The sequence below is a fragment of the Myxocyprinus asiaticus genome, chromosome 18, assembly GCF_019703515.2.
Source record: "Myxocyprinus asiaticus isolate MX2 ecotype Aquarium Trade chromosome 18, UBuf_Myxa_2, whole genome shotgun sequence".
Taxonomy (NCBI): domain Eukaryota; kingdom Metazoa; phylum Chordata; class Actinopteri; order Cypriniformes; family Catostomidae; genus Myxocyprinus; species Myxocyprinus asiaticus.
Genome location: NC_059361.1, coordinates 16,293,657 through 16,312,567, shown reverse-complemented (window position 1 = coordinate 16,312,567; position 18,911 = coordinate 16,293,657). Strand labels below are relative to the sequence as shown.

The following is an 18,911-nucleotide window of genomic DNA, read 5'->3' as shown; positions in this document are numbered from 1 at the left end:
GACTAAGGCATTATGGTCAGAATTATTAGTACATTTATTGCACTTTATGCCCATTAAACAGAATAAATGGCAAAAGTAATATTGCACTATTGCACATCAGCATTCAGAATTGATACCTATATTTTTGTTTTTTTGTTTTTTAATTATTATTATTATTTGTTTTTTTTTTTATAAAATCTAGACATTTATTGTTGGAATTTGTTTGTTTGTTTTTTACATGTAAAAAGGCCTTTGACATGTTAATCAGAGGACCCTTGAAGCAGCTTTCCCTATTATAAGTTTTTTAGAGTTCATGTCTAGTTTTAGTAAAATTATATAGCATTTGGAAATGAATATACAAAACAACATCCCATTACTTGAGGCTAAATTGGCAAATATCTACAGTGAATTTTCCTGGAGAACTAACATAAGCTAAGATAAACGTGACCCAAACAGCACAGAATATAGCCATGCTAAATGTGATGAATTTGGCTTCATTGAAGTTATTGGGCATCTTCCGAGAATGAAGCACAAGATAGCCAGTAGGCCAATATAACCCAGCATGGCCCAAAAGCCTATAACTAAGCCTGAATCACATTCAATAATTATTTTGTCTTTATTATGATTCATGTTTTTGTAGGGAAATGGGGGTGATATTGTTAACCAAAGCACACAAATAAGCACTTGTAAAAGAGTGAAACCAAGAACACTGAGTTGCTGCTGTGCAGGGCCAAACCATTTCATGACATTGTTTCCTGGAAGTGTAGCCTTGAAAGCCATTAACACCACAATGGTTTTACCTAGAACACAGGAGATACAGAGAACAAAAGTGATACCAAACACTGTGTGACACAACATACAGGACCACTCAGTGGGCCGATCAGTGAAAGTAAGTGAACAAAGGAAACATAGAGTCAGTGAGAAGAGCAGCAGTTGGCTGATGAAGGGTTTTGTTGGCAATTAATTGATAGTCTATGTATTCCATTTCAAGAGTGTAGTCCATCATTAGATCGAGGTGATGCAAGCAGAGATCAGTTAGGTGCATCGCAGTTCAACCTGGCCAATAATTTTGGTGAGGTCTATCCTAAATCCAAGGTTCAGGCAATGGCATATGAAGTATCCCATGTCTTATAGTTGGAGTTGGCATCAGTTCCTCTGAAGTCCATTGTAATAGACTGAAGTGATGTTTGGCGGGTACCGGCTGCTATTAGTCATCATCACACAGCGACACGTAGCAGTGGAGTCCAACACGAAGCAGGAATGGAGCTGGATCTGGCCGGTTCTTGTGACCTCAGGATAGGAGTCCCAAGGTTGAGACAGGGAAACAAATAAAATAATATTAGCACAGGTGCCATTCAATTTATTGCAGAGTTATAGATCATGATCACTGTTTCTGTTTCCGGCAGACCTAACTAAAGCAGCCTAATTGTGAGTTGAAGGATAAATTAGGTGTATGCCTGGCTAAATAGATGAGTCTTTAGTCTAGACTTAAACTGAGTGAGTGTGTCTGCACCTCGAACAGTGTTAGGGAGACTATTCCATAGTTTAGGAGCCAAATAATAAAAGGATCTACCTCCTTTTGTGGATTTTGATATTCTAGGAACTATCAACAGGCCAGAATTTTGCGATCGTAATGAACATGATGGAATATAGCATGTTAGAAGGTCACTAGGTACTGCAGAGCTAGACCATTCAAATCTTTGTACGTAGTTAACAGAATTTTTAAATGAATACGAAATTTAACAGGTAGCCAATGTAACGATGATAAAATGGGGCTAATATGATCATATTTCTTGGTTCTCATCAGCACTCTGGCTGCTGCATTTTCAACCAACTGAAGTTTATTTATTGATCTTGCTGGACATCCTCCCAGTAATGCAGTAATAATTTAGTCTTGAGGTCATGAACGCATGAATTAGTTTTTCAGCATCAGCAACAGAGAGCATGTGTCGTAATTTAGCAATATTTCTTAGGTGGAAGAATGCTGTTCTACAAACATTGGTAATTTGATTTTCAAAGGACAGATTTGTATCAAATATAACACCTAAATTCTTCGCTGTTGAAGATGATGTAACAGTACATCCATCGAGAGTCAAATTATATTTTAGCGGCTTATTTTTTTCGATTTTTGGTCCAATAATTAGTACCTCTGTTTTGTCGGAATTGAGTAGAAGGAAATTTCTGGCCATCCAATCTTTTATTTCATTGATACACTCTGCTAATTTGGAAAATTGTGAAATCTCATCAGGTTTTGAAGAAATATAAAGTTGGGGATCGTGGGGGCTGGTTGAGATATGGCCAGGATGCATCATACAAGCCAATGGCTTCATATGTTATTATTCCTTCATTATTCCTTCATTGTTAACCAGTTAACCAGTTAACCAGAGCATAACGTGCGGCAGGGTCACCACGCTCATCATAGTAAACATTTTCCCCATTTTTAGTTGTAAAGTTCACCTGTGTCAGATAATGCAGCACCTGCAAAGAATGGTGGCATTAGTAATACCCATGGCCTTTAAACGTAATTCCAAATGTTTGAAATACAGTGCATTACAGAGCAGACGTTCAAAACAATACAAAACAAACAAAGCTTTATCCACACCTGCCAAGGCTGAATTTTTCCTTCTTCTGCACATGTCTTGTTGGGAATGGTCCGCTCCCTTTCTCACAGGCCAGTAGTCCTTCTAGAGCATGAGCAACAGCATATACTGCCTTGTATACATTGCTAAGATAGCTAGCATCGGACACATCTGTGAAATATGTGTATGTATTTGCTAGGGACTCCTCTCCACTGCATATGTTGGAGGCATTATTTGTGTCTGGATTTAAAGTGCAGTCAAACACACTTTCCCACATCTCAACCAGTCCTGTGTTACCTGGTCTCAATGAAGGCTGGCTACTCACAATAAACTCCCTCAATCCAGGAATATATGCATTGGCTATGGAAAAGCCAATTGCCCTCCCAAACACTGCATAATTCAGCGGGGTTGCTAAGTATTTGTAAGTAATCCAGCCCTCGCTTCCAACCCACTGAAAGCCAGTTATATTTTGGTAGTAAAGCTCTTTTACAAGGATTTCCAGATCATTGACATCTGCAAAAGCTATGATTTATGACTTTAGATGTTGACCTGTTAATTATATCCACCACTTCCAAAATCTTTTCTCTTGAATCAGTTCTGTAAATGGCCACAGAGTATTCGACACAGATGCCCTCTTTCTCAGCTGCGCTAAAAACGTGGCCATACCATTGTTGCCATAGTCTCCCCTGCTTCTCACAGCCCCCACCCAGGTCCAACCAAAATACTGGACCAGTTTGAGAAGTGCTCTGCTTTGAGAGTAATTGCTTGGAACAGTATTGAAAAAGGAGGGATGTCTATTACTGAGACATGCACAGGTTGCTGAATGTCTAAGCTGAAACAAGAGATTAAAGATTACATTTTTATGCATGCTGATTCTGAAAATCTCTTAATCATCTCTAACTCCTCCTAGTTTTACTACATTTTATGTATTCTTAAAAATAAAAAAAATAAATAAATAAAAAAAAAAAAAAAAAAAACGCTACACTTAGTCTTATATCAAATTACATACCACAGGTATTTTAAATAGACCCATGGTCCTTGCGATGTCTATAGTGGACATGGACTCTAGTATCCCCAGTAACAGTTTGCACAGTAGAGGGACTTACACAGCCCTCTTCTGCTTCCATTTGCCCTTTAATCAAAGATAATGATGCTCTAACAGAGAGAGGTATACTTGGGCAAGAACCATAGATGCGGTAGCCAAGTGTGAGGCCAGGAAGAAAATTGTGCTGTTGTTTATTTCCTCAGTGGCAAACATCATTATCATTGCATACTGCAGCTGTACAGGATCAAGTCTGAAAAAAAAAGAGATACATGAGGAAAAGGTTTCTGTTTTGTACCACAGCAGCTAGACCATTTGTTGATCATTAGCCTTTTTTTCTTTTTTTTTACCATAAAGTCATCTGTCACATTAGTTATTTCTGTGTCACTATATTACCTTATACCTGATTACACCTGGTTACAATAATACATTTTTGTTTAACAAGATTTGCTTCCCAAGTAATACAAGTTTACTATCACCATTTTACCCGTAACACCTGATGTTTCCTGGATTGATTGAAAGTGTTGGATTTACATCAAGTGGATATTGGTGGAATGAAAAAATGCCCCCAATGGAGACATCACCCTCTTTTGAAAAATGAAGCAGCTCATCTGTTCCATCTACATTTAGGTTGAAAAGCACTCACAGTATATTAAATATTTAGTACTTTAATATTGACTGAAATATTAACCAAATTACTTCAATATGACAAAGACAGCTACTTGGCTAAAGAGATCCAATGCATTTCTAAAAATGCAACTTAACTTTCAGGTATGTGTGTGTGTGTGTGTGTGTGTGTGTGTCCGCTATCTACAACCTTCTTAGCTGTGTGTGGCATGTATGTGTACAGTAAGCTTGTTTACCTGTGTTTATGTTGGGGTGAAAGACAGGAAATTAATACTTTTTATGCTCGTTTCGAGGGAATTAACACCGCCCTTGTGGAGAGAGCTCTCGCGGCCAAAGCTACAGAGGTTAGTTCACTCTCCGTCTCTGTAGTGGATGTAACCCGATCCTTCCAATGGGTGAATATCCGTAAAGCCGTGGGTCCAGACGGCATTTCGGGCCGAGTCACCAGAACCAGCTGGCTGGTGTTTTTGCAGACATTTTCAATCTTTCCCTCTCCTTGTCTGTGGTCCCCACATGCTTTAAAACGTCCACCATTGTGCCTGTACCAAATCAATCCAAAATCACTTGCTTAAATGACTGGTGTCCTGTTGCTCTGACCCACATCATCAGCAAATAATTTGAGAGACTAATAAGAGATTACATCTGCTCTGTGCTGCCTGCCTCACTGGACTCACTGCAGTTTGCATATCGCAACAACCGCACCACTGATGATGCCATTGCATCTACACTACACACTGCTCTCTCCCACCTGAAAAAAAGGAACACATATGTGAGAATGCTGTTTGTAGACTACAGCTCAGCATTCAACACCATAGTGCCCTCCAAGCTTGATGTGAAACTCCGGGCTCTGGGCTTAAACAGCTCACTGTGCAGCTGGATCCTAGACTTCCTGTCAAGCAGATGCCAAGTGGTTAGAATGGGCAGCAACATCTCCTCATCATTAACCCTCAACACTGGAGCCCCGCTGGGCTGTGTTCTCAGCCCACTCCTGTATTCAAATCACTTTTATTATCACACAACCATATACACAAGTGCAATAGTGGGTGAAAGTCTTGGGTGCAGTTCTGAGCAACACAGCAGTCATGACAGTGATGAGACATATACCAATTTTCAACATCAATCAGATTTATACAACATAATTTACATACCTAATATACACATAATTACACACAAAACAATATACAAATAATAATATACAATGTACAGTATACAATACACACAATATAGAATACACATACACACAATATAGAATACACATTATACAATAAAAATAGTATATATATATATATATATATATATATATATATATATATATATATATATATATATATATATATAGTATATATAAAATATACAGTAGGTTGTATTGTACTGTATTGACATTCAGGCTGTTGGTTGATAGTCAGTTGCCAGTGTGTTGTTAAGAGAGAATATAATTTATGACAGTCCAGTGTGAGATAATAAGATTAATAAAGTGCAGTGCTGATGTATTTTGATCGTGGGAGATCAAGAGTGTGGACACTGGACTGTCATAAACTATATATTCTCTCTTAACAACACACTGGCAACTGACTATCAACCGACAGCCTGAATGTCAATACAGCACAAAATAAACTACTGTATATTTTATATATACTATTTTTGTTTTTGTATACTGTGTATTCTATATATTGTGTGTGTATTCTATATTGTGTGTATTGTATACTGTACATTGTATATTATTATTTGTATATTGTGTTGTGTGTAATTATGTGTATATTAGATATGTAAATTGTGTTGTGTAAATCTGATGTTTATTGTAATCATCACTGTCTCATCACTGTCATGACTGCTATGTTGCTTGGAACTGCATCCAAGACTTTCACCCACTGTTGCACTTGTGTATATGGTTGAGTGACAACAACTAAAGTGATTTGATTTTGATTTGATTTGATGCTTTTCTTTGCAAGCACCACTAACTAGTACAAAACCATACAAAATTCTGCACCTAAATCGTCCCGCAGCATTTGACGTAGATTCACGAATGAGGTGTCAAATCAACTGACCTATTGAGGATATCTGTGCTATGACTTTTCTAAGGGGTGGGTGGTATGGTGCACCCCTGGCTAATAATAAGTATGTAAGACTATAATAGTGATGCTTTGCTTTGCAAGCACCACTAATAATAATAAGTATGTGAGATTATAATAGTCATACTGCAAGCACCACTAATAAGTATGTGAGATTATAATAGTCATGCTTTGCTTCGCAAGCACCACTAATAATAATAATAATAATTATAATAAGTTTAAATAGTATATCAGTAGGTTGGCTTTCCCAAGCCAACCTAATTACAAAATTGTATTACTTGGCTGGAAACCATCAAATCCTTTTTTTTTCACATGTCGTATTATCAGATACTCCATTTTTAGTTGTGCAAGTCAATGTGTTATGCAATGCATAAGCTATAGCATAAACTGCCTTATAGACATTATTTGAAATCCTTAGCTCTGATACATCTGTTTCAGATCCATTGCAAAACTTCTCATATTCAGTTTTAGAGCTGATTGTAGGTGAGAGATGCATCCAAACGTCATCTCCCAAAATTTCCTCAGAAAAGAATTTGAAGGATTCTTAGATGGATTGACCTTAAGTAGAAATTATTTTAGGCCTGTGATATTTGACTTACTGATAGTAAAGCCTATTGCACTACCAAGAACCTTTGAAACTCTTTCAGTTGCCAAGTACTTCTCTGTAATCAAAGATTCAGTGCATGTCCACTGTAGCCCTGATACATATTGTCTGATAGTCTCCTCTAGCAACATATCCATTTCACCCTGTGCCAGCAATGCCACAAGAACCTTTGCAGTGCCCTTTTTCATCACTTCAACAACTTTAGCAATCTTCTCTTTTGAGTTTGTCCTCAATATGGCCTCTGAATTCTCAAAGCATACTCCTTCTCTTTTGGCTACCTTTACTGCTCCATCCCATGTCCAGCTGAAGTGTTTGACTCGCTGGTCCAGTGCTCTGCTCTGGTAGCAATCACTGGGAATACTATAGTTCTGAAGTGAAAGTGAAAGCAAAATTACTAATCTGGCAAACAGAACAGAAAAAATTAAATCATTTATTTTTATTTGTATCCTTTTTTACAATAAAAAGCATGCATGACTATGTATGTTACCACAGGTATCTTGAAAGGCCCTGTTTCTCTGGACAGTACAATGGTTGAGGAAGACTCAGAATCTTCAATAATGGCTTTTACCGCTGTTTTCCCAGAGCAGGTTTGTTCTGCTGTTAACTCCTGAACATTTATCAGAGCCATTGATGACCTCATAGAGGCCAGCGTTGAACCACAGCTGTCAAATATTTGGTATCCAACTGAAATGTTTGGGAGTAAGCTCCTCTTGCTGTTAATTTCCGCAGTGACAAACATTATGGTCTGAGCAAAGCAGAATTGTCTCAGGTTAAGGCTAATTTGACAGATAGATTTAACAGAGAATAGTGAATTTATTAATAATAAGGTTTGAGGCTTCTTTAGTTACAATTGAAAATCATATTGGAAATAGTAATTAATGTCATATTTTACCAAATAAAATAATTACATAGACAATATGTCTACTTTTAAATGAGTACAATAGTAGCAGAGAAGCAACAAACCTGGTGCAACATTAGACAATGAGGTTTTTCAGTAAAAGAAGGAATTTCCAAATTTATTTTGCTGTGAACTGAAAAAAGCTCCTCCAATGATAATGTCTCCATCCTTTGACAGAAGGGGGTACTCTGGTTTCCCTATGATACTACAGTTGGCCTCTTCCCCATTTGCTTTAATGTTGCAGAGCAGCAAGAACCCAAAGATAAGCATCATGGAGTCTCTGTGCCCTTCCTTACTTCTCTGATGAAACTGGGTTTGTTTATATAGAGTTTATCAGGCTCATCATGGGCATATCATGTACAAACAAAATAATGCAATCTTGTGGTTAGACTTTTTTTCAGACTCTTAAAAAACTCTTCAGTGATTGTCATTTTTTGTGGATGAAGTAACCCTCTTGTTAACCTATTGTATTTGTCAAGATACAGAGAAAACTTTTAAAATAATGTTTATTAGGTTATTGCACTCAAATCGCTCACAATGACTGATTGGTTTGTCCTTATTCTGAGGATACATAATAATATTGGCTGGGTTCAGTCACTTGGTGGCACTGTAACTATGAAAACCTGGCTTTATCTTTGGGACCGTTGGTATGATCAACTAGTAACTTTGTATGCAATGTCTTCGTCCATGGTGCTAATAGTCTTTATGACAATTATACACTCACTGAGCACTTTATTAGGAACACTATGGTCCTAATAAAGTCCACCTCAAGGTTCAACATGTTGTGCATTCTGAGATGCTATTCTGCTCACTATAATTGCACAGAGTGGTTATCTGAGTTACCGTAGCCTTTATGTCAGCTCGAACCAGTCTGGCCATTCTCCATTGACCTCTTTCATCAACAAGCCGTTTCCATCTGCAAAACTGCCACTCACTGGATTTGTTTTGTTTTTGGAACCATTTGGCACCAGTCTCTAGAGTAATCTAGATCTAAATCTAAATCTGTTGTGTGTGAAAATCCCAGGAGATCAGGAGTTACAGAAATAATCAAACCAGCCCGTCTGGCACCAACAATCGTCTATGTGATTATCTAAATAGCCAATCAGGATGAAATCACTGAGATCACACTTTTTTCCACATTCTGAAGGTTGATGTGAACATTAACTGAAGCTCCTGACCTGTATCTGAATGACTTTATGCATTGCACTGATGCCACACAATTGGCTGATTAGATAATCACATGAATAAGCAGGTGTACACATTTTCCTAATAAAGTGCTCAGTGAGTGCATATCTAAAAAATATATGTCTGTTTTCAGCAGTGTTTGTCTTGAGATGATCAGTTATCTAATTACTTTTACTTAGTAATGAAGTAATGTAACACATCTTACATTATCAGATTACAGTAATTTAATTACAACCACAATTCTTTGTTCCTTTTTGCATTTCTTAAAGATATTCCTCACGGCTAACAGCACATGCTTGCAGATCTACCGTATTTTCCGGAAATAAAGTTGCACCTAAATATAAGTCACACTTGGTCAACATCGTTTTGATGAGAGAATAAAACACAGATAACTTGCATCCATGTGTAAGTCACACTGATTGCCTGAGAGGTAGTGTGTGGCAAGCATTAGTATCTGGGAGCATCCAACCTCCCTTCAGCCGCTCAGCATGTGAAGTTGTGCTCGGTGAAGATTATCTCTATGCTGTAAATCTATGCTGTTTACAAATAAACAGCTTTTAGACTGTGAGAGAAATAATATGCTTGTTGTATTCTATTCATTCATTAATTTTAACGAAAGTCGACCATGGATATTTCCGATATTTGCAACCCTATTTGCTATGCAGTTATTTTCCGGTTCTCTGACCAAATGTTTTTTACTGAATGAGTGTGATGGAACGTCAGTTTCTGAGGACATGATGTGGTTGCGTTTGACACTGGTCTAGAGTTTGGTAGCACAATAATGTTAAGATGGACAGGATAATTAAACTGGTTGTATAAAATATTTGTAAAGGCAAAATACTCTAAATAGGCTTCTTTTAGATGCTAACACCATCTCTATTACTTATATTTACATCCGTTTGTGTGTAAGTATATGTATTTTTAGTGTGCAGTGTGTTTTACAGGCCAAGATCAATTATGTATAAATTATGTAAATAAGTTGCTTTGGACTAAGTTGCAGGACCTTTCAGATGATGAAAAAATAATAATAATAATAATAAACGTGTCTCCAGTGTCTTTACACTACCATTCTGACATATATCAGCACTAGAGCTGTAAAAATTAACACATTAATGCATGCAATTTGTTTTTTAAGTTTAACACTTATTTTTTTCTTTGTTGCGATTAATGCATTCACCATTAATAAAGCATAAACAAGGATAAACACTGGTTGGAGTAGGGCAGAACCTTTGTGATGTGTCCACCCGGAGTCATTACACTGATGCACACACCACAACACACACACACAACAGTGATTACAAATCAGTGATCAAGTGATGGGGATAGGGCCTCTTAATACTATTTGTTGTACAAAACAAGCCCAGATGGGACTTGTGATAGAAGTACTTTTCATGTGGAGATCAAAGCGGCGCTTGACGTATGGATTGACACCCTGACGTGAATCTGTAGCAAAGCGGATAGCCACAGTCTGCTGGGCGATTAATGTTGTGGAGGAAGAGATTTTAATAGATTAAATGCCCATTGCAATAAATATGCAACCTATGGGAGGACTATTTCTTTCAGTTAGTCAATCTCCCACTTAGACTTTGGGAAACATTTAATGTTACTTAAACTGTTGCTATTTTATCTGTATACTGTGGAAGGCTTTGTTTGGAAATTTTAATAAAGCAATATTGCTACATTTTCTTTTCTTTTCTTTCTTAAGGAGGAAATAAATGCATTTTGACAGGAAAATAATTATACAGTATATAATTTAGAATCAAGTTTCAGCACTTTCATAATCTGCGATTATGAAAATGTATGTGATTAATCACGACTAAAAAAAATATAATTGACTGACAGCACTTATTAGCATCAATCAATACTCAATTACTTTATACATTGTTTCCAGTGATTGTGATTGCTGTGTAAATACATTTAAGCTGCCACAGAGACACATTTGTATTTTATAGGTTTGTAGGGGACTTTAAATAGTAAAGTAATTGTTAATGTGATCACTTTTTCATTAAGTGTTCAGTAAAGTTATCTATATACATTTTAATAGTAATTAGTAGTCTTAAATGGATTAATTTCAAAGTTACTTCCCCACACTGGCTATCAGCCAATTATTAGATTAGACAAGATTATCAATTGCTGATTATCACCAGATTTGTTGAGCCCATGACTGTCTAAATGTCAGAGGTCTGAATGAAAGTTGGAAAAAAAAAATTAAAAAAAGGGCATTTGTAGGTGATATCATGCCTCTGTTTGATATAAAAATATTCTGCCCTTTTTCTCAGAGACAGAAAGGTGTAGAGAAAATATCAGTTGATAGGCCTCCATATTGAACAAATTTGCCTTAAGAACTTTGTGTCAATTAATTGTTCTTTCACATATTGGAAATAGCCCACACCTTACATATTTGTTCATTAAATAAGTTAGCTTATTGTGATAATCCTTTCATCTCTCAAAAACAGTGTAGGTCTCTCTACTCTCAAAATACACTGTATCATAATTAAGTCAGTTTTGCAGAATTACCCTTATTTTCCTACATAATCAATGCAGAAAATGTGAAAGTTGTAGATATATTTTCCATTTAAAAAATTACACAACTGCATGATTATATTTTATGGAAACAATGTATAAACCACTGCTGTGTTAATATGACCATCTTAGTTTATTTCTCAATAGGACTTAGATAGAGTCTTTCCCATCACATATTGCTTTGTATTTTGTTCAGGCTTAAAGAGGATAATATAACATTTTGGTGTGAATATACAGAATAGTAAGCCAAAGCTTGAGGCTAAAATGGCGAATATCTCCACAGCTACAGTAAATTTTCCAGGAGAACTGACATAAGCTGGGATAAATGTGATCCATACAGCACAGAATATGAGCATACTGAATGTGATGAATTTAGCTTCATTGAAGTTATCAGGCAGTGTCCGAGCCAGAAAAGCCAAAATGAAGCACAACAGAGCCAGTAAGCCAATATAACCCAGCACAGCAGAGAAACCTATTGTAGAACCCAGACTGCACTCAAGAATGATTTTTTCCTTATAGTATTTCATATTTTTATAGGGAAAAGGAGGAGATATTGTTAGCCACAGCACACAGATAAGAACCTGTATAAGTGTAAAGGCAAGAACACTGAGTCTCTGTTGTGCAGGTCCAAACCATTTCATGACATTACTTCCTGGAAGTGCAGCCTTGAAGGCCATTAACACCACTACTGTTTTTCCCAGAACACAGGAGATACAGAGGACAAAAGTTATCCCAAACGCTGTGTGACGCAACATACAGGACCACTCAGTGGGCCGACCAATGAAAGTAAGTGAACAGAGAAAACAAAGAGTCAGTGAGAAGAGCAGTAGAAAGCTCAGTTCTGAGTTGTTAGCTTTTACTATGGGGGTGTCCTTCTTGATGTAGAACAGGATGGCCACCAGCACAGTTAATCCTACCCCAAATAGTGAGAAAAAGACTAGCACTGTACCCATAACTTCTGTGAATGAAAGAAACTCTACAGCCTTTAACACACATTCATTTTTCTCAGCATTAGACCAGTATTCCCCTGGACACAGCTTGCAGTTATTTGAATCTGGAAAGGAAGTTGTGATCACTATTGTTAGAGACAAAAGGAAAACGGTTTCATTTATTAACTCCTTTGATAAGTAACTGCATCTTGAACAGTAGAAGGAGAACACAGAAAGAGCAACTAACAAATTTTCTTTGGAACTTTGAGATGGGCTGAAGATTACCTGTCTCATTACTGATCTCTCCTTCTGCACATGAAATACAGTCATAACAGCAAACAGGTCTTCCTTTCTGGGCAGCCTTCCTAGTGCCTGGTGGACAACTTTCACTGCACACAGACCTTGGCTTCTGCATAAAAAAAATAAAAAAAAGATAATTCAAAGTCAACAATATCTGCAGTATTGCACTGCTAAGTGCAAAAGTAATTTCATTAAAGACAGATCATTATGCTACATCATTCAGTGAAATAAGCCCAATATGCTTTCAAACACAGAAATAAGGTGTAGTTTACCCTTAATGTACAAAACTAACTATCTAAATTATTTCGACACTGAAAATACTGTAACTACACTGAACTAAGATCCAATTAGTACTTTAAAAAGTGACATGTCTTTTCAAATAGTGACAGTAGGCATTAATAATAAAGCATGATCTTGCTTTGTTTTGTTTTTTCAGCATTGTATATTATTGGGCCAGTGGGACATAATTTTTACCATAATAATTACTAGAAACTGGTTTCCAAACTTATCTTCTAATTGACAGATTCGTCCAAATCTGACAAGTGTCCTTAAAGTAATAGTTCAGCATAAATTAATGTTCTGTCATTATTTCCCCACCCTCATGTTGTTCCAAACCCATGTGACTTTCTGTATTTTGTGGAACCCAAAACAGTCTCAGTCACCATTCCCTTTTAAAATATGAAGGAAAACAAACATGCAGTGAAAGTAAATTGAGACTAAGGCTAACATTCTGTCTAACATCTCCTTAATTGTGTTCCATGGAAGAAAGAAAGTCATATGGTTTGAAACAACATGAGGGTGTATGAAGACAATATCCATTAAATATAATAATAATAATAATAATAATAATAAGAAGAAGAAGAAGAAGAAGAAGAAGAAGAAGAATTGAAGAGATTATTATTCTTATTCATATTATTATTGTGTAATACATGCTAAATGTGTATTATGTAATGGAATATTTGGTCATAAACGTCCATTATGTTATACGTGGAAGTAACTAGTTACTACTTGAGTATTCTTTTAATTGGATACTTTCTTACTCTTACTTGAGTAATTTTTAACATTACTACTTTTACTTCTACTTGAGTAATGTTTTTTTTTTTAAAGTAATTGTACTTGAGTAAATATTTTGGCTACTCTACCCACCTCTGCTCACATTAACCAGTCATATCAGTAACCTTATAAAAGCTGTTTTATTCTGCATGGAGAGGGTCCGCAAATGGGGGCTGCTATGTTAGAATCATATGACCAGCCCAATACTACTCACTTAATCTCAGTAGCCATCCTGTAATTTGACACTTTCACTCATTTATTAAAGTAATCATGGCTGACTGTGAATACCAAATTTCTACAATGGCATCTGACACTGAAAACTACTGATTTTAAATGATGCTGCATCCAAGCCGCTAGGTGTCAGTATAAGTCCAAGATGACACAAAGACAAAAGTTACTGAGTGCACCTTTAATCAGATATCGTTTTTTGAAATATCAGATCTACCAATAAATATAGTGCCATCTGGTGGCTGTTTCAAGAATTGCATGCAAGACAGACATTTTGTGTCAGGAGAGCTTTGATGAGATGTGTGTGTCATTTTCTGCCAGATAGGCTGGTGACACATAAAACACTAAAAGCATTTTTTTTTTCTTTTTTTTGGCAGCTGCTTTTATCTTGACGACAAAAACTTAAACTTAGTAATAATTCTGATAACATGCCATTCAAGATGGACTCTGTAATCGCAACAATGTGTTTACTGTTTTTCACTTTTCTGAGAAAGCATACTTATTATTATTGAACTAATTGTATTTAGCCTAATAAACAACACCTAAATCTTTTAAAACTTTAATTAAAAATGGTTGATTACATTATGCATTGTTTGTAGACTCCCTTTTCATTTATTTATGTTCTGCATTTGAAAACATTAGACTTTGTCAGTTGATTTTGCCTATTATTATTATTATTATTGTTGCTGTTATTATTATTATTATTATTATCATAAAAACATGCTATGTTTTTAATGTTGTAATATAAAGATGAAATAAAATTTAAATTAATAAAAAATCAGTTCTGCATCTCGGTTATAGGACATGCAAACTTACAAATAATCGTATCGTTTTTAAAAAAAAAAAAAATTAAAAAAAAATAATAAATAAATATAATTATTTTCTAGTGTGGAAGAACCTGACTGTCATGCACATAGCCTAGACCTGAACCCCACTGAACTCCTTTGGGGTGATTTGGAACACCAATGCTTAGACAGACCCCATAGGCCAAAATCAATGCCTGAACTCACTGAATGGGACCTGCTACTGTAGAAATTGAGCAACAATTCTCAGTCATTGTTTAGCATAGTACTTCCCTTTTGCTAAAAACCCGTCCTCAGAATTTTTTATCCCTCTCAACGAGGGACACATTGTGATGTTTATTTTCCGGACGATTCCTGTCATATCAGCTTCTTTCAAATGAAAAGTTCTGTCCTGAACTTTGATCAGGTGCAGAGCTTTGAGATGTGATGGAGTATACTGCTTGGTTTTGTTTTAATAAATTTACCCATATGCTGCAGTCTCCTTATTCTCCTTTTTATAGGTCAATACAACTGTTTCCTTTTGTAGATTTTGAAATTATGTTCCATTAGTGTAAACACACTCTAGGACAAACAGATTATTGCTATTTACCTCTAACTGTCCTCCAGCCCAAATTATGTTTGTAGTGTTAAGCACAAAGCGCTGGTGAGAGGGCAGTGAGGCATCATAGTAACCCACTGGTTTAAACTGGATTGATCCATCTGAGTCTTGTTGCCAGTTCACGACTTCATACTGGGCTACTGCAGCACCAGTGCTGTCAAACCATTCATTATCTCCCATCTTTACAGTGAAATTTACCTTTCTCAAAGCCTCAACAACCTTGTAAAAAGACAGTTTTGGAACATTATCATTGAGGCATTTTAAAACATTGTTAAACAGAAACAGTTTACCTTTGTGCTCTCCTCCTTTCTTTTACCTGCTGTGGTTGTATTATCAGGCCTTTCTCACAACTGCCCTGTTTTGTGCATTTGAGTAGACTGTGTAGTGAATAAGCTATGGCATAAACAGCTTTGTAGACATTGCTTGCATATCTTTGTTCAGGCACATCTTCATTGTAATTTTTCAGCACAAATAGATCCTGATATCTGCTGCAACTTGATGCATATTGCGAATAATTCCCATCTGTCTGTAAGCATGGAAAAGCTGTGTCCCAAAATGCTTTTATAACGTAATCTGAAAACCCTTCGATATTGATCTTTCTCACTGCAAACCCTAGTGACCCTCCCAGCACATGAAAGCTGTTTGAAGTGATCAGAATCTTTGCAGTTGTCCATGCCTCCACTCCAATCATTTGGAGGCCTGTAATGTTCTGCATACTGAGCTGCTCAAGTAGCATGACCATCTCAACACGGGAAAGAAATGCAACAATCACTTTTGCAGTGCCTTGCTTCATTTTTTCTACAACTTTTAGGAGTTTTTCAGGCTCTGTTCTGTAGAACTTCTCTGAGTACTCAACACAAATGCCCTCCTCCTGGGCTGTATTCAGAAATATGGCCATTCCATTGTTTCCATAGTCATTATCACTGTTTACAGCTCCCACCCAAGACCATCCAAAGTGCTTGATTATGTATGCAAGTGCTCTTCCCTGATGGTAATCACTGGCAATAGTCCTGAAGAAAGAGGGGTACTCTTTTCTATTACTGAGACATTCACATGTGGCTCCGTGACTTATCTGAAAAAGAAAGCACAGTTAACAGTGATACAGTCATCATTATGGTAATTGTGTCAATATTTTACTGCTATTGCCTCTCACCACTGGAATTTTAAAAGGTCCTGTAGTTCTGGAAAGAATCACTGTAGCAGAAGACTCTGTTTCCCCTATGATAGCATGTATAGGAGTCTGTCCATTACAACTGTCCACTGCTGCAAACTCCTGATCATTCATCAATGCCATAGTTGCACTCATTGATGACAGTCTTGAACCACAGCTATCATATATTCTGTAGCCAATAGAAACATTTGGGAGCAAACTTTGACTTCTGTTAATCTCCTCAATGGCAAAGATCATGATTTGAGCCATCCGAAAATCTCTAAGATTCACACTGTGAAAATATTCAATAGCAATCAGTAAATAGCAAATAAATGATTAAACAGAAAAATAAGGTGTACAATACAAGATGTTTGTTTTTATCCTTATTGAATTTCACATATGGTTCATACCTGAAGCATCATAATGTTATAGTAGTTTACTGTTATAAAATATAGATATTCTGCAATATATTTTCTTCACCTTGTACCAAATGCATTATCTGCTCTGATGTTTCTTAATTAATTTCCAATGTAACAAACCTGGAGCATAATAGAAGCTGAGGTTTTTGTGTAAACTGAAATGAAGGTAATGTTTCTATACTGTGGATTGCAAAAAGTCCTCCAAAGGTAACGTCTCCATCCTTGGACAGCAGCGGGTACTTAGGGTTTCCCATCATTCGGCAGATAGTCTTTTCCACCTTAGCATGAAGGTGATGTAAAAAGAGGAGTGTGTAAAGAAAGATAAGCATCCCAAAGATTGAGCTCAACTGCAGTTGACAAATGCAAAAATGACCTGATACAGTATTTGCACTTTTATAGATATAATTAGCATGGATGAATGATTGGGGCAGGACAAAGGGGCGTTTCTAACCTTTTATCAGTAATGGGGCACAGGCTTTCCATCAAGTAAAAATGTGTACCCTTATTTTGTAATGGGGTCTGGAATTTATTTATTTTAATTTTTTTTCAAAACCTAATGTGAAAAGATTTCTGAAATAAAAAACGATGAATGTGTAACCCTTTAAAATTGACAGGGGCTTACAAGTGTATAAATTAGGCAAATGCAGTTACCACTAAATTCCCCTCAATGGCGTTTGTCTCTTTTTGAGTATGCATGGCCTGTTCATGTTCATTCGACAGCCATCTTGCAAAGTGTGAAGAGCTACACTGGGCGAATTCCAATTGAAAGTGATCATCCCTATGCCCTACTCACTCCAAAGGACAGAGCTCTTGATGTGGGCACTCTGAATGGGAGATGGCATTAGTGTATGAATGTACCCTTCGCTAACAGTCTTGTGAAAGGGCCCTTCATGAAAAGATTAATTTTCTTACTCGAGTGACGCCCCCTTTTTGCAGTGCCCTTCAAGGGCTCAAAATGCTATTTGGAAAACACCCACTGTAAACTGCAGATTAATTCATTCAAACCAAATATTTAAGGTGAAAAAACTGAGTTGTGATGTAGGAAACATTTATTTTGGGTATTTTGTTGCATACAATTTTTTTTATTTTTACTGAGTGTATCTTCTTCCATTGGATTGATATTGACCATGGATGATTGAACGGTGAGCCTTCAGATCACATGATATCACAACACATCACCCAGTGGACTGCGTCTTGCATCCAGATTACATATAGGATTCCTATAGGATTCCTATATGCTCCTATAATTCCTATAAACCTTCTTTGAACCTAGAAAGTAGTGTGGTGTTTATATCACTGTGCCCATCTGAATGAATTTAGATAATTAGATAGCTGATCTAAATACACTGCACTGTGTAATGGTAGTGGATGTGAATTAGAGTAATAATAGTCATGAACGTTTAATTTAATGTTTAATTAATTGTCTTTAATAATGATAACAGAAACAGTTTAAATGGCCATTTATTATGGTGTTCAGCTTTAAGAATACATTCCCCATAATGCTTAGCGAGAGTGTGTGTGTGACAGAGAAGTGACTGAATCCCTGTATGATACTGCACAAATCTTCAGTAAACAGTTTGTTTTTATTCAAGTCGTCAGTGGTCATTATTGCCTGCTAAGGTCAAAATGCACAACAGTAACAAATGAAAAAAGGGGGTACCGGTAATTCATATTGTGTAGAGCCCTATTGTTTTTGGAATGTTTTTTCACAATAATAATAATAATAATAATAATAATAATAATTATTATTATTATTATTATTATTATTATTTTTAACGCATTCACCCATTTATAAGGCATTCATCATGCTTGAAAATTCAAGAAACTTGGCACACACATCAGACCTGAGTAAAATCAAAAAGTTATGTAGTGTTTAGGCTTCACTGTCTCAAAAAATTAGAATATGGTGACATGCCAATCAGCTA

General features: G+C 36.3%; 1 protein-coding gene and 1 pseudogene across 1 annotated transcript; both read right to left on the bottom strand.

Moving 5' to 3' along the window:
• Positions 1–243: 243 nt before the first annotated feature.
• LOC127455843 (extracellular calcium-sensing receptor-like) lies at positions 244–7,639 on the bottom strand (annotated as a pseudogene).
• A 4,007-nt stretch (positions 7,640–11,646) lies between these two features.
• Positions 11,647–17,315, bottom strand: LOC127456355 (extracellular calcium-sensing receptor-like). The gene is made up of 6 exons (XM_051724802.1): positions 17,107–17,315; positions 16,571–16,859; positions 15,734–16,489; positions 15,409–15,636; positions 12,721–12,844; positions 11,647–12,560 (listed from the first exon to the last, which is right to left on the bottom strand). The coding sequence occupies exons 1-6, from the start codon at positions 17,313–17,315 to the stop codon at positions 11,647–11,649; spliced, it is 2,520 nt and encodes an 839-aa protein (XP_051580762.1).
• Between the last annotated feature and the right edge of the window lie 1,596 nt (positions 17,316–18,911).